This window comes from Panicum virgatum, chromosome 5K, assembly GCF_016808335.1.
Source record: "Panicum virgatum strain AP13 chromosome 5K, P.virgatum_v5, whole genome shotgun sequence".
Lineage (NCBI taxonomy): Eukaryota > Viridiplantae > Streptophyta > Magnoliopsida > Poales > Poaceae > Panicum > Panicum virgatum.
In genome coordinates this window covers 53,605,456-53,629,060 of record NC_053140.1, presented here as the reverse complement: position 1 = coordinate 53,629,060, position 23,605 = coordinate 53,605,456, and the positions used below count along the sequence as shown (strand labels likewise).

Here is a 23,605-nt window from a genome sequence, read left to right as displayed (position 1 = left end):
ACCGGATAACCATCCATGCGTCCAAGTCCTAATTTTTGAGTGAGCTGGTGCATATCATTGTATCCTTGCTAAGCAAATAAACTTAAATGCTTGTTTCGAGGTCACCAAATCTGATTATATAACTTGGATGCCACAGTAAAATTCAAATACTGCTCAATAAATTATATCATTATACTAATTCTTACTTTTTTCCAGAAAGGAAAAGAACTAAAAAGATAAATCACAAGCAGTTGACATGTGCAAGTGAAGCAAGGCTACTCAAAATTGCAACCGTGGTGGATCATGAGTCATGACACAGTACAAATTCTATGGGATCAACTGACATACAGCAAACCTAATCATTTCCTAATACCATGCAAAATTCAACAACCATGTCGCTGTACACTTCACAAATTTACAGAGGAAACGAAGATACTACTGACAGCAAAATGTCTGAAGAAAACAGCATGCAGTTTGTTACCCTCTGAAAAGTTCTCAGCTGTACCAAGCTCTTCCTTGCTGTATTTTCTCCTGCACACAAACTCACATCCCTGATAGCACAAAAATTGAATTCAACCAAGCTGGATGAAGAGCACTCAGCAGCAACTCGACGCCATCTATCTTCATCATAGTGTGAAGGCAACAGCATCAGAATTGTCTGACGATGGCTGCAGCGCGCTGATCTTGATCACGTAGTTCCTCTGGCTCGACGCGCTGCTGCCGCTGCCGCTGCCACCGGAGCCCGAGCTCGCGCGCAGGTCGTCCGAGAAGGCGTCGCCGTCGCAGAGGCCGGAGTCCCTGTCCTCCTCCTCGTAGGCGGCGCCGATGCGGCCGCCGCACTTGCGGCAGAGCAGGCGCGAGCGCCTCCTGAGTGAGGAGGCCCCAGGCGCGCCTGGAGCGGAAGTAGGGCATGCAGGTGATATCGTCGGTGAGCGTGAAGCGGCTCTCGTCGACGGCGACGAAGGCGACCACGCCCTTCTTGATCTGCTTCCGGTACTTGGAGCCGATGCCCGCCGTGTCCTGCGCCGACGAGCTCAGGTTCAGCGCGTAGCCGCAGTACCCGCAGCTGCCAGTCAGTGACATGCTGCCAGTCAGGAAAGGGTACCAAACAAACGGCAGTTGCAGATGCAGAGAACGGGAATTATGCTGTGGCTCCACTCGAACACGTGTCGCCTGTGCAAGGAATTAGGCAGTTGCACTGCTCGTTTACCCTAATTTAAAATCTTAGTCCTTAAGCGTTCGAGAACAACCTTAGTCCTTAAGTAATGAGTAGACACTGTACTGAGGCTGGGATTGGCTTTGTTCGATATGAATCGGGGCTTTCGCTTGCTCTTAGCAAGCCTGCAGAGCAGCCGAGGCCAATATCGGGCGAAAGCAAATGATTGGGGGCCTTGGGGGCAATTCGCGATCAAACCGAACATAAAATCGGATGATTCCACACGCTGTATATCGCCAAATACTACTACAGTTCTTCGGTGGAGAACTACACAACGTGTCGGGTGCTAAATCAGTCGGATGGCAGTATGCACCCGCCTAAGCTCTGAGGGAGAATGAACTCGAGATAGCTAAAATTAGTCTGATCTATATGCAAGAACACGATGAATACAGAAGGACTAGAGTGGTTCGGGCCACCGGAACGTAATACCCTACATCCACTGTGTGTTGTATTGCCTGTGCTCACAAGAGATTGCTCGAGAGTGGTTCTAGCTGGTGAGCTGAGAGTGTGAGGGAGAGAGTCTGAATCCACTTATCCTGAGACTAGCGTGTGCTCCCTTTTCATAGTCAAAGAGAGGCATGTACATAGCCGTTGGGACCCCGACAGGTGAGCCCAACGTGGATGTATTTAAATAACATAACGTCTAGCGTTATTATGGTGCTACGCCTGAGGAAGATCTTATTCTGGGATTTCGCTGTCTCGTCCGCATGGATGTACTGACCGGCGCAGACCCTCTGACCGGCGTGGTCTTGCCCTGTCATGTTGGTGCGGCGTTTGCAGCTAGCCGGGTAGGCTGCGCCACGCATGCTGTTCATGCCGCGTAGCTTGCGGCGTAGGCGGCATGATGGAAAGGGCAGTGCCGTCGCATCCATTTAATGCGACAGAATAACGTGCACCGCACGCGCGGCGCCTGCGGCTGCACTGTGCACCTTGGTAATACGCGACCAACAGTGGAGTCTGGCAAAGGCTGCCCCGTGCTCTGCGGCGACAGAGCACGCCTTAGCCTCCCGCATTAAATGCGGTGGGGGACGAGTCTTCCAGCGAAAGACTCGTGCCCGCGCCCGCAGACACGTGGTGGCTCCGGACCCCTCCTGGGTGAAATACTGGTTCCCCGCGCGTCGGGGGTCCGGATGGCATGGGGTCCGGGGACCCCGGCTATCTGCACCATGCGCTGTTTTCTTTGGGACACGTGGCGTCACCGGATCCTCCCCCGAGCAGAGAGTAGGTCCGGGGCCGCTGGCCCGGCGAGATGGACTCCGGACCGCAGGGGTCCGGCTGCTCTACTCTTCAGCGCGTAGTTTAGAATAACTACGCGAGTCCTTGTCCAGACGCGAGTCCTTGCCCAGACGCAGTATAAGGGGTACCCGGTCCCGGGGTATCGACACAACGAATCCAAAAGGAAGCGAAGAGAAGGGATTGCAGCGAAGCCACAGTGAAATAGTTGTACATCCTAGTGAGGGTCAAGAACAATGATGGATTCCAAGTTCTCTGACCCAGAGCGAGGAAGTTGAGAATCGAGCGCGGCAGGAGAAACCGAGGATCATGGAAGCACCGAACCTGTAGGTGACGTCCTTGACGGAGGAGTAGCTGCTGTCGAGAGACCTCTCCATGGCGAGGCGAAGGCGAAGGCGAAGGCGAAGGACTTCCCCCCTGCCGATCGGAGAGACAGAGGAGACGTGGGGGCGACGAGCGGCCGCCTGCTGGCTAAAAAGGCGGGGCGGTTGTTTGGTCGGGCCTCGGTCTCGCCAACGGACACGGCCACAAGGGGGAGCGGCGTCCGGCGGCGGCCCGTCTCCTGCCCTGCCGCGCGCTTTTCCTCGGCGGATTTGCTTTCGCGTGTGCCACGGCCCCCGGCTCATTGTATATTCGTACTATGCTCCACCTGGTGCTAGTTAATCATTTTTTTAGTCGGGATCCTAGTCGATTAACGAAGCGGCGGCCAATCGGAACCGGCCAGCGCGCGGTGGGTTAAGCATGGGCGCTGGTGCTCCGCTCTGACCCGAGCGACGTGCGCTATTGCGGCGACGGCCGGCCCGGGCCGGGCGGATATGGATGCCGATCAGGGCAGAGCGCGGCCGGCCAAGCCGGCCGTGCGCGTCCACCTGGATATCGAGCGCGTGCGCGTAGTGGACACGTGGCAACGTGACGCGAGTGCAGCCAAGAGAACGGAAGGGCAGGCAGGCATGCTTGCTCATGCCCCCCGGCTCCGGGGCGTGGTCTGTGCAACCGTGCGGCCGCGCACGCGAGACAACCAGCCGCGCCGGAGATCGTCGGCTCAAGGGGTCAAGGGCGGATCGGCCGAAACTGTCGGAATCCACGGCCACGACGCGGCGGCCAGATCGGCACAGGCGCGACCCGTGCGCCGCCAATTATTGGCGCAGGGGGCAAGCTTATCGGCGTCGTCTTGTCATTACGTTTTTGTCGTATTCATTGTCTACGCATATGTTTTTTCAGCATCTATCATTATCATTAGTCTAATATAAGTAAAAAAAGTTTAGTACTGCAAGGGAAACAATGTTCTTTCCTTACTATAGGTGCCACGAAAATGGCAATTGACAAACCCACCATTTTTCTCCTACAAGCGCACCATGCAACACCACACACTAATTGGACAAGTTAGCGAACTGAAAAGTATTGAATTTCTTAATCTGTGGTACAGGTGCTTGCTCTGCTCTTCTGTTTGCCCTTTTAAATAAAAAGAGAACTAGTGCCAACTAGACGTGTCCTGCTTGTATACGTTCTCCGACCACACGAAGTCGTAGCTGCCTAATGCCTATCTATGGCGACTTGGCGAGCTGGCTGCTATGGAGTTGGAAGAGACCTTGGACCAAAACCGTCTGACGTGCCCAAGCCCTTCCCCTCTAGTCGAGGCTCAAGTGTTCTCGAACCGCCTTTCCCCAGAAGGTGATTCCGAGGGCGACTCTTCTTCTCCTTCGTCGTTCCGCCGGCCCCCTCTCATCCATCGTCCTTGCTGGCGATGGTGATGGAAGGGGAGCCCGGCTCCTTGGCGGGAGGGCTTGTTTGGCTCTAGGTCGTAGGTCTAGGAGCTCTTTTGTCTCGCCAGCAGCGTCTTCTTCGCCGGCTAGGGTTAGGTCTAGGGTCTACTCGTCGTCGTTTGGCGGCGGAGCTAGGTTGTGTCCGGGCGACTTCGGTGTGGCGGAGGAGCTGACGGCGCTGTGGAATAAAGTTTCGTGGCCTTGCCTTCGCCCCGACGGCGTTCTTCTCTGACGCTTGCGGCGAGGTCGGCGAGTCATGCACAGGAGACCGGGGTTGGCACTTCATCGTCTTTGCCAGGTGACATTTGTGCTGCCCTTTCTTCTGCTCTTGGATATGGAGGTACCTGTGGGTTCTGTGGATGGCGTCCAGTTGGATCTGGGTCTTTCTTTCCTCGGCGGCGGCGGTCGTCGGTGACGACGCCAGATCTGGGAGCTGGATGGATTGGGACGCGTTCCCGGTCGATGGAGGACCGCCGTTGGCTTAATCCCATCTTCGATGATGGGTGTCAGTTTCGACTCCACTCAAAGCCTGTGTGCGATGGGATTCGTCCAGCTCGAGGTGTTGCTCGGCTTCTTCGGCAACGGCGATGGTCGGCGGCGACGATGTGGAGCACTGAGGTTTCACGAAGGTGCCAGGGACCTTTATGTAATTTTTCTCTTGTTTGGGTATCTTTGTGAAGTTGGGTTAGGATAGGTGGCTCAGTATATTCATCGTATGTGTCTGTATTTGTACTCCATGATGTACGTTCTCCTTATCTGAAATACAGATACGTATTATAAAAAAAACGTCTGACGTCATGTCTTGCTGAATGAGTCCAAAAACATTAGTCTCGGTCTCATTGGTTCCACAGTTCCGTCCACTCATCTCGTGATGGGACGGCGAATAAACGGCAAGCTCTGGCCTTTGGATTACACAGCAGAACTGTTACCCGAGCACCTAGTGGTCCGTGTTAAAACAAGTACACCCGCAATCTCTTGTCACTTTTTATCTGTTACAGCAGATAAACTTTTTTTACTGTAAAAAGTAATCACATTCGTTACTGTAGTACATTGAGAGTTGACAGTATAGGTTTTAGAGTAGTCGAATCTTTGTTTGGATTAGGCGTTGTCAGTTACAACTGCTGCTCCAAATCTGGCCACTCCCCCTGTTCGGTTCGCTAGATTATCAGACGGAGCTGACTTATTTCTCCTGTAGCTCCAGTGCTTTGTGAGGGAAAAAGCGCCCAGTCGCTATAGTACATTAAACTGGAGACGCCACCGGCCAGCCGCTGAAGCCCCAACCAGCCCTGGCTGGAGCCAGCGAACCGAACAGGGTAGAAAGCGTGCCATGCTCGAACTGGTTTGGTTTTCCATGGTTGCGTTTCGGATTGGAAGGCCGGATCTGGAAAAAGTGCAGCAACGGGTGAGGTGGCTCTGCAAGCTATCGCAACTGACCTTGTAGAGAGATTCTTTACTGACAATAGCAGTTCGGTAATGACAATAGCAGTTCGGTAATGACCTTTCCTGCGAACGGCAGTTAGCTGCTCTTCTGCCTTTTCAGATTGTTGATCACACATTTCAGGAAGCACGACGGGTTGCTTTTGCTGTTGAGGACATGACATGACCTGCTAGCTGATCCTCTGGTCAGAGGGTGTTGCACACCTGAGCTGCTAGCTCGAGTTTGTGCCTTTTATTTCTGGAAGGCTGGGTGGATTCTAGAATTTTAGATGGATTTTGCAAAATCTGGATTATGACTAGAATCTGAAAGTGTTGTTTGGATTCTGGGATTCTAGACTCAGATTTTACAGATTTTATGCCCTTGGTATTTTTTTTTGCCGCCAAGTACAACACCACTTCCCACCTTCCGTAGAAGTAGAACCTTTCTAGCTCTGTAGTCTTATCCTCTTAAGATCAACAATCAAGCAATGTTAAGTTCACAAATCAGTGCTTAATTTGATCAGGAAAATCATGTAAAAAATCATCGCTCTTCTCCAGAAGGCACATGAGCAGCTCTTGACCATTCTAGTCAGTCAAAACAATGTTTTTCTTCACATGCCGCAGGCGAACGAGACGTTCACAAAATTGCAATTTCGGATGAGTTCGAGAGATGAGTGGACAGGACTACACCGATGGATGGGACTGGGAGAGAGCGTTCCATGTCGGACACGAGTACGCCATGCACGGTTGCCACAGAAACTAGCCGAGAGAACCTCCGGCCCCGGCACGGACGCACGGTAGGCTGGCACAGGGGCGGGGCAGCTCACCGCTTCCGCCACAAAAAAAGAAGCCGTGATGATGCAGGCGCTGGGCCTGGGCCGCGGGTCCATCCCCCTCCATGTCTGCCGCTGCTGCTGCACCGCCGCCGCTTCTCCCTCTGCTCCGGCTCCACCCCGTCCCCGCAACGCGACAGTGCTAAACACCCGCATCGCCGCCGTGCGCGCCAGCGCCGCCCAGCCCGCGCAGATGGAACGCACGCACGGGGAGGAGCCGGCGAGGGTGGTGAAGCTGCGGGCGGTGGAGGCCACGCCCGAGTCCTTCGCGCCGTTCGGGCAGGTCATCGCCGCCTCCCCCGACGGCGACCAGTTCGGCCCCCACGACGCGCAGCTCGACCTCAGCCGCGGCATCCCTAGGTGAACCCACGGCATCTCCGCGAAACCCACTTCGAATCGTGTCGTCCGAATTTGACCAGAGATTCGAGCTTTTTTTTTTCTTCCCCCTTCCCGTCGCAGGTTCTACATCATGCGACTGCAGGACCGGCCGCTGAAGTTCTCGAGCATCACCCACCACGCCAGCGTGACCCAGTGCCTGGGCTCCATCGGCGGCCAGGACTGGTACCTCGGAGTGGCCAAGCCATCGATCGTGGATGGACCGTCTGAGCAGAGTGGTCAGGAGGGGAGGAAACCGCTGCAGTCTCGCGCTGGTCACTACTATCTGCCTCCCGATCCTGCCGAGGTCTGCGTGTTCCGGGTTTCCGGACCCAAGTTCCTCAAGCTGAACAAGGGGACCTGGCATGCCGGGCCGCTGTTCAAGAGGGATGCAGTGGATTTCTATAATCTGGAGCTGAGCAACACCAACGTGAGTGCTAAGTTACTGAATTAGTTTTCATTATTTGCCTGCTGATCCTGAGAGAACAAGGATTACACATTACTCATTATTATTTTCATTTTTTGGTAGTTTCCTAGTGTCAGCACTCAGTAGTTATCACCTATCAGTTGTACAACTGGAAGTCATAATAGATTTTTGGCATGGAAAACCCATAAATTTTCAAATTCTAATGCATCTACTAGAAACGAACAGAGCTAGTACTAACAATAAATATAACGGAACCTAGGTATCAGTAGCAACGTAGCACTTTTTGGGATGCATCATCCACTGTGCTCATTCAATGTTTAGTTGTGGTAAATCATAACAAAGTTTCTTTCAAAAGTAGCTCATATGCTACTATAGAAAGTTGAGATGGATGTTTTTATTTTAGAGATTTCATCTAGCAGTTCCTTATATTTTGTGCTTTGGTATGTTGTTCACGCAACCTACATTTTTTCCAGCCTTTTTGGACAGTTTGGCAAGCATTAGGATGATGTTGCATTTCTATTATATTGTTAACTCAATATTCTACATTTGTACCTGTTTTTTCAGCCTTCATGTATATGTTCAAATTACCTATGTACTAAATCTCTTATGCATATGCAAGTTAGCTTGGATTTGATGGGTTGAATAATAACTCCATTCAGGAAAGAAATGCTCATTATCTATGTGTCAGACTATCAGTAAATATACTTGATGTCTTGGTTCTGTCCATGTTTCACTTATCTGCATTTCAGGTAGTTGTGTCATAATTAAATACAGCCTTGACTTGGCTCATACCATAATATAATGGTTGTGGTGATCATGTTATCAAAGTAAATTATTGCGAACAAGAATCTGCCACTCCTAGATTAGTTGTTTTTCTGAAGTTAAAGCTATTGGAGTTTCAACCATTCTGACGGCAAATGACTGACAAACTGTAACCTGATTGAATTATTGTTTACTGAAGTTGGAACACGGCCAAAGGTTTAAGTTGCTACCTCGGGCAGGTAGCTGGATAATTCGGATATTCTTTTGAAATAAAATATCCTCATTAGCAATCAGTTTACCAATATCTGCCAAGGATCCTTATGAGATGAAATGAAATTCTGTGGCTTTACTGTTCCATTGTTTTGTGGATAAATTCGTTACATTGCATGTCTTGTATTATACACCCGAAGTTCAGCGCGTAATGTGGCATTTGCTTCACCTAGCTGCACTTGTGCCTTTGCAGGTCGTTGATCACACTACACACCATTTCAAGAAACATGATGGGATAATCTTCGTGGTCGAGGACTGAGACATTTTGCAATACGCACGGGCGCGGACGTTGTTGAGCAGCAGATACGAGTTTACAATAGGCAGCCGGCTCATCTTCTCCTGGTTTGTATGAACAACCAGTTTACAAGATCGCTCACTGATCTTCTCCAAAGTTTGTAATGAACAGCCAACATGTAAATGTTATGTAGAAATGCACGGAGTGAGGTGCTTGTCCCCCGTTGTCCGAACCTGCGCCTTCTGTTTTCTGTCAGCGCCGGAAAGGTTAAAACTCCCGTCTACGCTTTGGAGACGTATATATGGAACCCAGACATCTTTAAAATGATTGCTACCAGCCAATGATGTTCCCACAAGAAAAAGGGGTCGAGTATCTTGACCATTCCTCATATCGAGGACGGAGTGGTTCCCATGCTATGCTCCCAATCTTCACCAATACCGGCGACGCTCAAGCCTGAGAAGGAAAATCGCGAGGCAAGGTGCTGACGGGACAAAATAGAGACGCTGACCAAACCTCACCGGGCACCCTTTCTCCAGCCTCTCGCCACACCAACCACAGCAAGTCACAACCACATCGCGCTTCCAGCCTTAAAAAAAAATCTCACTGCGACAACTTCGTCCATGAACATGGCACTTCTGTTGAGTAGACGGATTGAAGATATCATATGGGTATCATTAATCATCTGAAAGAAGACATGCAGTGGGCTATCTCTGCATTTTTCACTTCACAATAACACGAACAGGTTCTTTCAAAAAAAAAACACGAACACGTGGTGGATGTTACTTGATCCCAGCTAGACGAGGTCCTCTGTCCCTGTCCAAATCGGCTTTGGTTAGGTACTTGGGGTGGCTGTACCAAACAACTATTCAAGTACTTAAATAGTATCATGGCCGACACTTGCTCCTAGAACACAGAGGGGATCAGAGGTGCTTTGATATAATCTCCACGAAAAGCAATGCCCTTTGTTCAGAGCACGTCATGTTCAGGGGAGGGAGAAAGGAATATTTGTGCCTTGCCAGCTAAATTCTGTACTACTACTTGATTGTAGTAATCATTCCTCCAACTTTATTGTTACAAGTTCATTTCCGAGGTGAGTACTACTAGAAGTTAGGGGTTGTTTGGTTCCAGAGACTTTTTAAGTCCCTGGAATTTTTTATTATTTAGAAGTATTAAATAAATATTAATTATAAAACTAATTGCAGAACCCTGGGGCTAAACTGCGAGACGAATCTAATGAGATATATTAATCTATGATTAGCGGATGGTACTGTAGCATCACTGTAGCAAATTATGAATTAATTAGGCTCATTAGATTCGTCTCGCGAAAAAGCACTCAGCTGTCAAAAAATATTTATAAACAAATTTTATTTAATACTATAAAATAGTAAGATTCCTTTTGATGTGATAGGGATTTTTGAAAAAAATTTGGTTCCAAACAGGGCCTTAGAACGGTTCAGCCTCTCATTGACTAAACTTTTTTTATTTTTTGCGAGGAGACTAAAACTTTTGTATTGCATGCCATTAGTACAAGACAAAAACATGTTACGGAAATCCAACGAACTGGTTTTTTTTTTGTTGTTTCGCATTTCGCTGTTACGAGTTCTGGCTTGATGCCTCCCTGCTCTCTCTGCCTCTGCGTTATTCGCTTTTGCTACGATGGATGGAAATATCTATGGTGGTGGTACAGTGACGCTGACCCATTTTCTTCGTACAGCTAGAAATGCTAGAGAATTTAAAAACTGCGCGTGCGCGTACGATAATCACCACTCGCGGCACCTCGGCGGTCCAGCTGTACCGTCGCTGACAGGTGGGGACCACTGAATCTACCACCAATCACCAATACCCTGTTCCGCTAAGCGCACCCGCACACAAAGACCCCACGTACACGGGCGTGCGCGCGGAGACGGACCACCACCACCACCTCCTCCTCCGAATTCTCAAAAAAAAAAAAAAAAACCCACCTCCTCCTCCGGTTGCCTCCGGCCTCGCCTCCCCCTTCCGCCCCTCCTCCTCCTCCCGCTCGAGCCTCACCGACCGTCCGCCCCCACGTGGCGCGACAGCTCGTCGCCGGAGGCCATGGCGGCGGCGGAGGTGTACTCGCCGACCGCGGCGGCGGCGGCGCAGCAGCAGCAGCGGGGGAAGGCGGCGTCGCAGGCGTGGCAGGCGGTGGTCGGGTGGATCGGCTTCCTCCTCCAGGTCCTGCTCCAGATCCTCCGGGGCACCCCGTCCTGCGCCCAGCTCCTGTCCTTCGTCGGCTTCCGCTACCCCCTCCTCTCCGGGCCCGCGGCCTCCGAGCCGTCGCCGGAGGTGGCGTTCATGCCGCTCCGCTCCGAGATCCCAGCTGACGTGGCCCCTGCACCAGAGGCTCCGCCTGAGCCTCTGGGTCGCCTCACGGTACGGAGATTCGGTTTTCGATTGGATTCGCTGGAGTTTTGGGTGTCGGGGGTGGGGAAAATGGCGCCTTTGGGAGGTATATGGGTGTCAATTGGATACTACAGTTGACTTGGGACGGTGGGAAGTGCCTGTTGATCTTATTGGAGGATGCTTGGGTATTTGGGGATGATTGAGAGTGGTTGGTTGAGGTTAATCCAGAGGTTTGGCGTCTTAATTCAGTGAATTGATCATGTTGCTGTAGAATAATTAGTATCTCGACTGTGTAGCAGGCCTTCGTTGAGGATTATTATGTATTAGAAGTTGTCATAATGACTCGCTAGCATGGGCAATTAGTTGCGGCAATTGCAAAACAAGTTCTTGCTTTGTGGTAGTACGGTTGCATTATCTCCTCTCTGAATTGGGGGTAATATGTTTCGCATGATCTTCTTGTGAAGCTCTGGGAAATAGTTTCAGAACACTGGTTCTCTGATGTTATGTGTAGGTGGGTAGATACTTGAATTTGACATGTTGATAGGAGCTGGATTATGAGATACTATCATACCAGCTGCTTATGGATGCTCCAACACATGGGCTGTTATACTGTAAGATATGCTCATATCGGCAAAGAACTTTAATCTCTCACCAATGTAAACAATTGGAGTTATGCTGGTATTGCTTCATATAAATGGAGCCAAAACTGAAATGATAGTTACATTAATGCTAAGCAGCACTACCTGATCGCCTTGAAATAGAGTCTGCTTGAACAATTTTCTCTTGTGTTTCTACATCGAATATTTCTGACAACATTAGGGTTATCTGTGTAGGTAGTGCTTGATTTGGATGAGACTTTAGTTTCTGCATATGAATCATCTAGTCTTCCGGCTATTGTACGCACCCAAGCTGTTGAAGCAGGATTGCATTGCTTTGACATGGAATGTATATCATCTGATAAGGTACGAAACTTCTAGTTTTGCCACCTTGCTATGCTTAATCATTTGAATAAGAACTGATAAATGAGCTTTGCTTATGTAAACTTTAAAGGATGTTGAAGGAAAACAGAAGGTGAATCATGTGACTGTTTTTGAGCGCCCTGGTTTGCACGAGTTCTTGCAGAAAACTAGTGAATTTGCAGACCTTATCCTTTTCACAGCTGGTTTAGAAGGTATGTTGACTGCTCTTATTTTTTCTTCACCAAATGAGTCCGACCAATTTCGGTTCGCATCCTCACTTAACCTATCCATGCTTGTCCTCAGGTTATGCTAGACCTTTAGTTGACCGCATCGATGTTCACAACAGATTCAGACTCCGTCTCTATCGGCCATCAACTGTCACCACGTAAGTTACATTACCTTTTCTATCAATGCAAATCATGTGTACCACCTCTGTGTTATTGTTGCTGCATATTCATGTGTTGAGAACTATTACCTTGCTTATTGGGGATGTTTGCAAAATTAGTTAGCACTCCAGCACCTTTCTAAGTGGAAACAAAAGTAGATCATAGCCAATGCTTGTACACAGCTATTAATGATGATGTCCATATTATGCGCACCAAGTGTTTCTGCACTCCAATTTACAACATATGCAATGTGCCCTTGGGCTGTCTTCATCTATGTTTGTTGCCTGTGTTTTTCGTCGTTCTTTCTGCTAAGTTGCTTCCTGAGATTTCTTTAGAAATGAACCATGGATGCTTCCTTTAGCTTGCATTTTTGTGTTGATTCATTGAATTGCTGAAAGTTAATATGCCTGTTTCTTGATTTTCTCTGTTCTTGCCTGACTGATTGTATTGGTCTTTGTATTGGTCTGGACCATACTTCTTTGCCAATACCCTGAATGGTCATTTTTTTTCTTATACCAATGGGTGGCATGATTGCAGGGAATACAGAGAACATGTGAAAGATCTTTCTTGTGTGTCAAAAGATTTCTGCAGAACCGTTATTGTCGACAACAATCCATTCAGTTTCATTCTTCAGCCTTTGAACGGAATACCTTGTGTTCCATTTTCAGCTGGACAACATTCTGATGATCAGGTAACTGGTGATGAGCACCGATCCTTCAGTGGATCTCAACTTCAACTCTCTAAGATTATACTCATTTTTCCTTGTTTAAACATTTCAGCTCATGACGGTTATATTTCCACTTCTGAAGCATCTCTCTCTCCAGAAAGATGTCAGACCTGTATTGCACGAAAGGTTTCATATGCCAGAATGGTTCCAAAAGCATGGGATCCCCCAAACTAATCAGACAGTTTAAGTTCTGCTGCGTCCTTATGGAACTGTTTTGATAAAGGTTGAAGTGACTACCACGCCATAATTCCCTTAAGATGGGGAGCACTTGTACATTATCTATATTCATTTAGGGTTCCTGATAAATGGAGTCACTGTTCATATGGAGTTGCCACATCCGAAGATAAGAAAATTGTAATGTAGCATAACGTCAGATTTGTATTTGTGTAGTGGAGCATTTTTATATCAATTAATTGTTGTATATCAGCTCTTGTTGTAAAATTTGATTGCTGACAGTTCAGATAGTCTAATGAACAGTTCATGGGTCAACGACATCAAAGCTTACACCATGAGAACAAATGTCCTGGACATTTTTATCACCATTCCATCAACACTAATGTACTTCTGAATCTAACCATTTGATATGTTAGATAAATATTTGTCCAACCCCAATAGTTAGTGCTGATAGCATGTTGGATCCCTGTATTCATTCGCGAAAGGAAGGAAGAAAGAAAGCAAACACTAGGAAAAGCTACACACACCAATCAACTTTTGTCAGCGCTCTTTATTATTTTATCTGAAACATTGTCGTCAGGTTCTCTGGACGTTATATTAGCGGGACATGGAGCATTTTATCTGAATTTCTGGACATCAAAACCGTTGGAGCTCCTTATCTGGCTGATTATCTGGGATGCCTTATCAAACTTGTATGCTCTCTCATAGATGCCGGCAGCCACAAGGTAAAGCTCCCTCTTGTCGATGCTTGGGTCATGGCTAAGCTCGCTGACCAGCGTCTCCAGCGCCTCGAAGTCCTTCTGAGCTCCAAGCAGGCTGATCATCTGGAAGTGCACCCGATCTGAGAACACGCAGCCTTCCTCCCTCATTGCCTGGTATAGTGCCGCGGCCTTGTCGAATTCCTTCAGCTTGCCATAAGCATTCATCGCGGTGGCGATCGTCTCCGAGTCTGGCAACTGGCCCAGCTTCCTCATTTCATCAAATACCTCGATCACATTCCGGTGCCTCCGGTTCTTGGCAAACAAGTCCATCATGGCTCTGTGCACCGACGAGTCCTTGATCTCGCCGGTGTTGGCTGCACGGCGGAACAGCCATGCGGCCTCTTCCACACGACCGGCGCTCGCCAAGATTTTGATGGCTGTCTCCTTGGGGATGCCGTCCTGGTCTTTCAGGTCGCGCAACAAACGCTTGGCCTGCGAAACAAGCCCGGCACGCTCATAGCCCACTACCATTGTCTGGTACAGCACCGGGTCGATCTCCGTGCCGGCTTCCCGCAGCTTCTCAAACAGCTTGGCAGCGCGATCGAGCTTCCCGGCCTTCACCCATATGGAGAGGATGGTGGAGTAGGTGATGGCGTTGGGCTGGACGCCGCTGGCCTGCATGTCCTGCACCAAGCTCCCGGCCTTCTCGTCCTCCAGCGACTTGCCGTAGATGGCAATCATGGTGTTGTACGTCACCACGTTCGGTTTGATGCTGCTGCCAGCGCCACCATTGCCATCGGAAGCGCTGCGCATGAGACCGAACAGGTGAACGGCCTCGCCGAACAGCCCGGCGTCGCCGTAGACGCGGAGCATGGTGTTGTAGGTGACCACGCTCGGCGCCACGCCGGCCCGGCGCATGTTCCAGAACAGCCGGTCCGCCTCGCGCGCGAGGTCCAGCTGCCCGTACGCGTTGAGCACGATGTTGAACACGGAGAGGTCCGGCTTGACGCGCGCCACGGCGCGCATGTGCGAGAAGAGCGACACGGCCACGAGGTGCCGCCCGCGGCGCGCCAGCGCGGCGAGGATCGGGGAGTAGGACTCCGCGTCGGGCGCGACGCCGTCGGCGGGCATGTCGTGGAGCAGCAGCCGCTTGGCGTCGCGGAGCAGGTCGGACTTGCAGTAGGCGGCGACGGCGGCGTTGTAGGCCTTGCGGTCGGGCCTGATCCCCGCGCCCCTCAGCCTGGAGAAGAGCGCGAGCGCCTTGGGCGCGTCGCCGCCGCGGAGGGCGAGGTGGATGAGGTTTGAGAAGAGGATGAGGTCCGGGGCCACGGCGTCGTCCTCCATGAGCGGCAGGAAGGTGAGCGCGTGGTCGAGGTGGCCCGCGCGGGTGAGCGCCGCGAGGAGCGTGGAGTAGGAGAACGCGTCGGGGGTCACGCCCCTGTCCCGCATCTCGAGGAGCAGGCCGGAGGCGAGGCGGAGGTCGCCAGCGCGGCAGGCGGAGCGGAGGAGGAGGTTGTAGGGGATGAGGAGCGCGGGGGCCGTGATGTCCGGCGCGAGGAGGTCGAGCAGCGCGACGCCGCGGCGCGGGTCGGGGAGGCGAGAGAGGAGCGCGCCGAGGAGGCGGGCGGAGACGGGGCGGTGCGGGGCGAGCACGGCGGCCAGGTCGGCCGCCGTCCGCGCGGCGGAGAGCGCGGCCACGAGTGCGGGGACGTCGAGGGCGCGGTCCTCGTGCTGGCGCTGCTGGAGCTCGGCGGCGGACTTGTGGCGGTGGTGGAGGGGGTGGGAGGTGGGGAGGTTGGGGTTCAGCCACACGGATTTCGCTGCCGGGACGCGGCGCGGGGAAGGTGACGGCAGCGCGGCGGCTGCGGCCGTGGCCGCAGACGCGGCAGTGGGAGGCATGGGCCTTGGGCGGGCGCGGCCTCGTGGGGGCGGGAGTGGCGGTGGCGGTGGCGCGGCAGGGGAGAAACGGATAGGAGATTTGTGCCGGGTTTTTTTTTTTTTGATCGAAGGAGATTTTTGCCGTTGGTGGGGACGTACCGCATCGGCAGACCGAGTAGGATTTGTATTTACAGAAAATCCCCTAAACTGGATTTGTATTTACATAAAAACCCCTAAATCGGGAAGATGTCATGCTTGGTTTAAGTTCACCATATGCCGTTGAGGTAGAGGATGACAAATGCCTAGGTGGCTATGTCCAAACTGTGCAAGCGCAAATGGACCATGTACTCCATAGAGGCACCAATGATGACATCTTGGACAGTATTTTTCTCATGTTATCATTAACGAATCAGATGGAGTACAGGAGTGGGCTTTCAACTGTACAGATACACACCGTGGAAAATTTCTGATATTTACATACACTGATACACTCAGGAATCACTCACTGAGGACAGGGGTTCCACACCGAGAATTACCCTGAACACACACACACACACACACACACACACACACACACACACACACACACACACACACACACACACACACACACACACAAAAGGAATCCTGTAACCACAAAGGGCTTCTACAGCTAAAGGAAAAGAGTAATGTTTCATGTTAAGAGAAACTCCAAGAAAAACGATATTTTTCAGGAACTTTACAAGGCTCCAAATTAGGAGAAACACAAACTCATCCTTATGTGTGAAGAAAGCTGTCCCAAAGTAGAACCAAAAGACGGCTTCTCGTTAGTACGCAAAAGAAAGCCATGGATGCTGTAGTGCTTCATCGGCTGTTGGTCTTTTCCGGGGGTTTATTTGCAACAAATAGGACAGAAAATCAACAAATTCTGAATCAGGACATTGCAAGTGTCGTCTTAAGGATGATCTCTCTGGGATCAAGTACTCTAGCTGATCTGTCTCCTGGATATAAAATAAGATAACACATGGATGTGTTAGCATCTACTGCTGTACAACCACTAGTGATAGATATCCACTTAGTGAAACTGAAATTATAATGAAAAGCCTAGTTCTGTAATCACTTAAACTGACAAAAAGCCATATATTTATGACTTAAGTGTATCAAACAAGAAGCCAAATAAATATAAAGCGAGTTCAATATTTGGTAAGCCAGGAAACAGTGCAACTAAAACTGTGAATGTGAAGGAAACAATCAAGAAGCAATTTGTGAAATATAGATTATTTGGTTACAGAATAGGCTGGCAAGCAAGGATGAAAAAAATAAGAATGTTACCTCATTCTTGGTAAAAAGATCGTAATCATCAGTGAAATACTTCTGCGTCTCCTGTCCCAGTTCTAGCATTTCCATGTCAATTGGACCGACTATCCCAATCATTTGAGCAAGCATCATAGGCACAGGCTCATTAGGAAATAATACCTGTTATGTATAAAGACAGAAGTCATAACTCATCCATGGAAAAGAAGAACCCCAACACTAAGAAAGGACATAAATTTCTAATTCAAATTGCAGTTATATGTTGGTATAGCATTCAAACAAGAAAGGAGGCTTCAAAATTGCCAAGATACTATTAAGACCAGTGTGCATCAATCCTTTAAGCTGCCAAGCGTATGAAGCAAACAAAACATACTTACCTCACCAGTGTATAGTTCAGCAAGGATGCAACCAAGAGACCAAATATCAATCCTCTGATCATATGGTAGGCCCAGAATGACTTCAGGAGCTCGATATGAGCGTGATTGGACATAGAGGCATAAGTTGTCTGTCAAAAAGCAACTACTTCCCAGATCGATGACTTTAATTTCGCATCTGCTGTAGCTTTTGATAAGAATATTCTCTGGCTTCAGGTCACAATGAATGATCCTCAAATGGTGCAAGTAAACCAACGCCTCTAAGCATTGCCGAGCTATAACCTACAAGGAAGGGAAACTTTCAAATTGCTATAACTTGTAACTTTCTGGATGAAACCTAATAATACTCGATACTCAAAAGGGATAGTCATATTTAGCTAAGCTATCATTTCAGGGTATCAAATAAGTTTGCTCAGTAACAGTCCAATAGTTAAAAAAAATTGTGTGTTTAAACATGCGACTTGTTAAATGGTTTTGGCTAAGGGGTTGACTACAGTGTGGAATGCAAATGCTTATTATGTACAGGGATGATCTCATTATAAGTAACTTCATGGAGAAGTAGAGAACATCTCAATGGAGGATGGATAACATACCTGTATCCTAGGCAAAGTAAAATACACCTCACCACCAGATTCCTGATTATATTTCTGAAACTCATAAAGATTTGCCCGTAATAGTTCAGTGACGATAAAGAGATGTTCCTGTCAATATTTGCTTGCTGTCAGCACCACGCAACATCATCAGAATTGAAAAATTCCACTAAAATCTGCCACCGAACATGCCCACAAAAAATCAAGTACACTAGTCAAAGTAAAATGGTATATTGTTACAATAGATTCTTTTTAAGATAATGCAATATTACTCGAGACCTAGTCAACTAGAGTATATCCCTTGAGATGCCTTCTAAGGATCCAAACATGTTAAGTCAAAGGGAGTAACTTAGCCAATTGTCTCTCTTAGGAGGCATGTACCTGATGGTAGAAGTAGTCATAGAGGCGCAATACATGGTGCTCATCTAGTGGATCGTATTTGTTCACAAACTTCAGGAGTTTTATCTCATCCAAGCTTTGGTCGAAGAAGTCCTTATCATTTTTAATTATTTTAAGGCAAACATCCATTCCTGTCTGAAGATCATGTGCTTGCACGACCTTGCTGAATGCAGCCGAGCCTAGATATTCGGTGACATAATATCTTCCAGCAATAACTGAATTCAAGACAATAGGAAAATCTTTGTTTTCTTCAAAGCCAGTCCTGCAGTGGATGCCATTATATCAGTATAAAAATGGATCAAACAACATACAATTTAACAAAGGAAAATCAAAGAAAAAGGAGATTGTGAACCTGTTCTTGCGGTGGATAATTCTCAATTCAAATACCTCATATTCTTGGTGAAAATTAGAGAGAGCAAGATCAATATTTGACTCTGGATCTTCCTCAGCTTTAAGAGCAGTTGAATATTGAATATCTGAATTTAACGGCCCAACATTTTGAAACTCATATGCATCATCACCACTTTCAGGGAAAGGTTGTACCCTATTACCTTCTTTCAGATATTCTTCATTACTACTGCTTTTCAGATTTTTTTCACTGCTATCATCAAGCTCACCATTGTCCGTGAAATCATGTACACTATGATCTATGAAATACATCAAAAGAGTTAGACCACCACATGAGCAAAAAGAAAACTTAATCCAGGAGACCAGGATAAATGGACAACTGGCACTCAATTACACACAAATACAGTGCTGGACAAACATCATTTTAACTCGATAGATCAAATAGAAGGTTGGGCCTAGCCACGTTATAGAAACAAAAACCATCCTATTTGTATTGTTGGCCATCCTAGGTTCAAAAATGAAGAACATTACAATTTACCAGGTAGGAAAACTTTGCTTCTCTCAAATTCCCAGATATCATTCCGAGAAGAATAATTATAAAAAAAACATACCAAGGAACTATAAATATTGAATCTAAGAGCTGCTAATATCTAGTATAACTCCATAAATATTACATAAAAGGGCTGCTAATGTCTAGCATATCATTTTTTCTCCATTTATTAAACAATATATTAACCAAGTTGCAACAGAGATTTGACTATCACAAGACAACTCCTTGGTATCTAACCTCTTCATTTTTGCTATATATTCCCCTTTTCCACCTACATTGAATTCAATAAATAAATTCACATTATCTTTGGCTATACATTGGTTTAAAATGGACGAACCATAAACTGTACTGGCACCGAAGTTCAGCTGGAACCCCCAAAGAAATGGAGTACAACTAGGTGAAAAGAGGAACTCTAGTTGAAGGCTTGAGAAGTACTTACTCGCAACAGCATCATTATCAAATGAACTGAGCATTTGAAGCTCCTTCTCCACAACACTCAGCTCTGAATCATCATCTCCTCGCCCGGGATCCCTCGGCATATCGCACTCAAGCACAACATCTCCACTCTGCTTGAATTGAAACCCATCCTGGGCACAGTCATCCAGTATCTCTGTCTGGTCATCCATGATCTGGTATCTCCCGTACACGGTGGAGCTTGAGCTCCTGGCTACCTCAAGCCCGTCAATCTTGAGTCCCCCTCCACAGCAACCACAGAGTGGCGATGAGCATGTGTACACCTCAGCGCACCCCTCACAGCGGTCACTGCCGATGTGTTCGTGACGGTGGCTGTGGCCTGCACCAAGCTTGCCTATTCCTATCAGTTCTGAGCCATCGTGAACCCCGAGTACAAACTTGTCCTCCTCTTTGCCTTCGTCATCCTCATCGTCCAGCTTGCTAGGGAAGAGGTGGTCGTCGTAGAGCCAACCCTCTTGGAAGAAGAGGTCGGTGCTGTCGTACTGGCGCGCAGTACCAAACTCCATCTCCGATGAGGACGCGTCCGACTGCGAGTGCCGCGGCGACCATAGCCCATACGGGTTCAACAGCCCTAATCGCCGGAGCGAATTTCGTTCACAACAGGAAAAATGTGCAGAAATTCCGAACATTAAACGATGCCTGTATAAACGATAAACACTGAACCAAGCATAGAGACGGAAATTAAAGTGGCTCCGAGGTTTAACAACTCTCCTACAAAATCTAAGATATCAATTATGCTATAAAATTCATCCGCGCAGAAAAACAATTGCGTTGATCCATCCATCAGCCCCGAATTGGGCCCAAAGCCAACCATAGCCGCGGAAATATCGGCGCACAGATCGAGATTGCGGGATACACCCACGGAAAACAAGGAGAGGAGGGTTTAAGGCTAGCGACAAAAATGCCTCGTGCCTCGGGTACCTGATGGCGTGGAGCGCATGCTGACGAATGCGGACGAGGACGCCGAGCCGGAGCTGGAGCTGGGGCTCGCGGGCGCCGGCGTGCTAGCGCCACCAGCGCAAGCACCGCCGCCGCCGCCGCCTGAGGCGGAGGCGGAGCCGGGCATCCGGAGCGGCGGGAGCTGGGGATCTAATGCCGCATCGCGGGCGCCCTCCCCGGCGGCGGTGCGGTCGAGGACGTCGTCGCGGAGCGCGGACGCGGCGCCCGCGAAGCCGTGGTCGGTGAGGAACGCCATGACCTGGTCCAGCCCCGGCGCCGCCATGCGCCTGCAGTGCGCGCGCGGTCGGTGGGGCGGGGGCGCGGTCTCGCTCAGGCTCAGGTGCGTAGGCGGCGCCGCGGTGAGGTAAGCGGTTGCGTCGCCATCGGGAGGAGCGGGCTTGGAAGCGAAGCGAAGCCAGGCGAGAGGAGTCTTCGAGGGAGACGACCGTGCGAGACGCACACGAAGGAGCCCGAGGCAAGCCAGAGGGGAGAGAGCGAGCGAGGCGCACGGGACGGGATCGCACTTGCTGCGCGTCCTCCGCATAAAAAGGTCGCCGCGGTTGCGTTTCGCCGGCGGTTGGCCATGTGTAGACACACACTAGACAGACAGTACAGTATAGTTTAGCCCATCAGATTCTGTCACACGCACCCGGGACACCTGTGTGTTGCCCCTATCTTGATGGCCAATTCCGCCATTATTAAGCTCAATTAAGGTATGGTTTCACGACTTGAATGATTACTGAAGTGGCCACCGAAAACTCAGCTTATTTAGTAGAACGCGGTGGGGTTACTTGAACCTTTTGCTTTTCAACTTTTCAACGGGGGAAAAAGGGTGAAGAGTCCGCGTGGAGCCCCTGCCCCCTATAGGCCTGGCGACGGGGGCCCCTGTTCCAGTGGGCCTGCAGGAAAAAGCCAACCGACCTGGATGGCCCGCCCGGACGCCACACCACCGCGCGGGTCCTGCCCCTCCCTCGCGCCCCTTCGCAGTTTTCCGCTGCCCGCGCCGGTGGGCGCGACGCGCGCCTGGGTTGGTGGTCGGGTGCAGAATGCGACGAGGGGAGGAAAAGCGAGACGAGGCCGCCGTTCCCCGCGCCCAAACCCACCGCTCGGGCTCGGCAGACCCCCCGCAGCTACAACTTTCCAGGCCTTTTCACTGTACCCGCCCGCGAAAATTATTAACCAGCGGCCTCACCGCACCGGCACCGGCACTCACCCCACACTCACTGCTCGACGACCTCGACCGCTCCCCAGCCTGGAGGGTGGAGAAGCTGGCGAGCGAGCGCGGGCTCGGCACCGCACCCGCGCTGGGGCCGTCCGTCCCCATCCACCGGGTCACGTACGCCACTTTTCCGTGATCTGCCTGCCGGGTCCGGGGCAGAGTTAACCAAATCGGTGGGAACCGGTCCGGTTTTGATTTGGACCGGTACCAAAACGGTTTAAATTCAAAATTCAAAATTAAATTTAAAACATAAAAAAATTCTTAAAATTTTTTAAAAAATACTTCAAGGTGCGACCAATTTAATGGTGTCAAATTTTTTCAAAAATTCGTCTATTTAGTATAGTTTGCGGGCATATGAAGTTAAATCAAAAAAAGAAAAAAAAAATGGGCCGGCCCATTAAAGCCCACCGCATATGGCGACCGGTAAACCGGTCAAATCGGGAAAACACTTTTAAACCGTCGTATTTTTATGTTTAAAACACCGGTAACCGGTCAGACCGGACCGGTAAACCGGTCAAACCAATCGGTATACCGGTCAGAACCGGTTACACATGTGCTTTTGAATTTGGATTTGAATTCAACCGGTTTCCGGTCAAACCGGTCCGATAAACCGCTACCGGAGGACGACGGTTTGACCGGACCGGTCGGTTTTGTAAACCCTGGTCCGGGGTAGGGGACCAAACCGAGACCAATGCTCCGCGGCGCGCGGGGCGTCCGGCCGCGGCCAGCGCTAGTCACGCACGCAGCGCAGGCCGTATCCAGATTCCGGACGCGCCGTGGTGGCCGGCGCCCGTGGGGACGTTGCGCCACTACCGTCTCTTCTAGCGCGTTGTCTGCTCTCCGCTTCGGTGCGCGGCCGATGATTGGCCATCATGCTCTCTCTGCACTGGAGTGGCTGCCTACGATTGCTTGCTTCGGCGCGAGTGGAGACTGGAGGGAGACATAGTACATCTCCATGTAACTATGCGAGGCAGGCAACCTTGGCGGCACATCTCGAAAGCTAGTTTTGTTTTTAACCAGTGTTCCCACGGTGCCGAGGACACGACAAGTATGCATATGTACCTATGGATAAATATGATGAATGTCATGAAGATGAAGGAGACCTATAAGATTTTTCAAGTCGAGAAGAAGGCACAAAGCTTATCCGGTTCGAGTCGAGGCCCAAAAACAACTCAAGTTCGAGTCCACCTCGGAGTTCAGGAGCAACCCGCACAAAAAATGACGCCTAGGTCGCATACGGAGTCCGTTTTGAACGTTCTTTATATGGATGAAAAGATAATTTTAAAGAGCTTCCAATACCACCAGTTTCAGGCCCAAATTTGTTCAGAGTCGACGGGGCTACGACACCATCTTTTGGACTGTTAGCCCATGTATCGTGTTGGGGGTCCATTATGGACGTGGCTAGGGGGTTATGCACGCCCTAACCATCATATAATCAGCAGCAGCCGCCATATTAGGGTTAGGGTTTTGTTTAGTCTTGTGATTTCCTTCGAAAAACAAACATTGCATCGTTGTATCTGTGACGACAAGTCCTTATACATTGATCCAGGGCCCCTGTTCTTGATCTCCTCCACTGTGTAGATGTTATTGCCATAAATTAACAGGTTAATTAATGGGCCGCGAGTGAGTTGGGCTTAATGAAGAAATTAAAGGAGGCTTATGAATCGGCTCATGCGTGAGCGTTTGGGCCATGTGGGCCATGTATTTTTAGATTTAGTTCA

The 23,605-nt window shown here is 49.6% G+C and overlaps 4 protein-coding genes and 1 pseudogene across 4 annotated transcripts; 2 read left to right on the top strand and 3 right to left on the bottom strand.

Moving 5' to 3' along the window:
- Positions 1-238: 238 nt before the first annotated feature.
- Positions 239-3,036, bottom strand: LOC120708557 (annotated as a pseudogene).
- Positions 3,037-6,346: 3,310 nt separating this feature from the next.
- LOC120708556 lies at positions 6,347-8,833 on the top strand. The gene is made up of 3 exons (XM_039993855.1): positions 6,347-6,800; positions 6,900-7,245; positions 8,468-8,833. Exons 1-3 carry the CDS (start codon positions 6,463-6,465, stop codon positions 8,531-8,533), a joined length of 750 nt encoding a protein of 249 aa, XP_039849789.1. The 5' UTR covers positions 6,347-6,462; the 3' UTR covers positions 8,534-8,833.
- Positions 8,834-10,394: 1,561 nt separating this feature from the next.
- On the top strand, positions 10,395-13,437 carry LOC120708554 (carboxy-terminal domain RNA polymerase II polypeptide A small phosphatase 1-like). The gene is made up of 6 exons (XM_039993853.1): positions 10,395-10,903; positions 11,707-11,835; positions 11,924-12,044; positions 12,136-12,217; positions 12,756-12,909; positions 12,998-13,437. Exons 1-6 carry the CDS (start codon positions 10,586-10,588, stop codon positions 13,130-13,132), a joined length of 939 nt encoding a protein of 312 aa, XP_039849787.1. The 5' UTR covers positions 10,395-10,585; the 3' UTR covers positions 13,133-13,437.
- A 299-nt stretch (positions 13,438-13,736) lies between these two features.
- Positions 13,737-15,719, bottom strand: LOC120710246 (pentatricopeptide repeat-containing protein At5g39980, chloroplastic-like). The gene is made up of 2 exons (XM_039995892.1): positions 15,633-15,719; positions 13,737-15,578 (listed from the first exon to the last, which is right to left on the bottom strand). Exons 1-2 carry the CDS (start codon positions 15,717-15,719, stop codon positions 13,737-13,739), a joined length of 1,929 nt encoding a protein of 642 aa, XP_039851826.1.
- Positions 15,720-16,065: 346 nt separating this feature from the next.
- On the bottom strand, positions 16,066-21,255 carry LOC120708553 (DYRK-family kinase pom1-like). The gene is made up of 8 exons (XM_039993852.1): positions 20,648-21,255; positions 19,692-20,297; positions 18,707-19,001; positions 18,337-18,616; positions 17,959-18,066; positions 17,369-17,647; positions 17,010-17,153; positions 16,066-16,678 (listed from the first exon to the last, which is right to left on the bottom strand). Exons 1-8 carry the CDS (start codon positions 21,207-21,209, stop codon positions 16,505-16,507), a joined length of 2,448 nt encoding a protein of 815 aa, XP_039849786.1. The 5' UTR covers positions 21,210-21,255; the 3' UTR covers positions 16,066-16,504.
- Between the last annotated feature and the right edge of the window lie 2,350 nt (positions 21,256-23,605).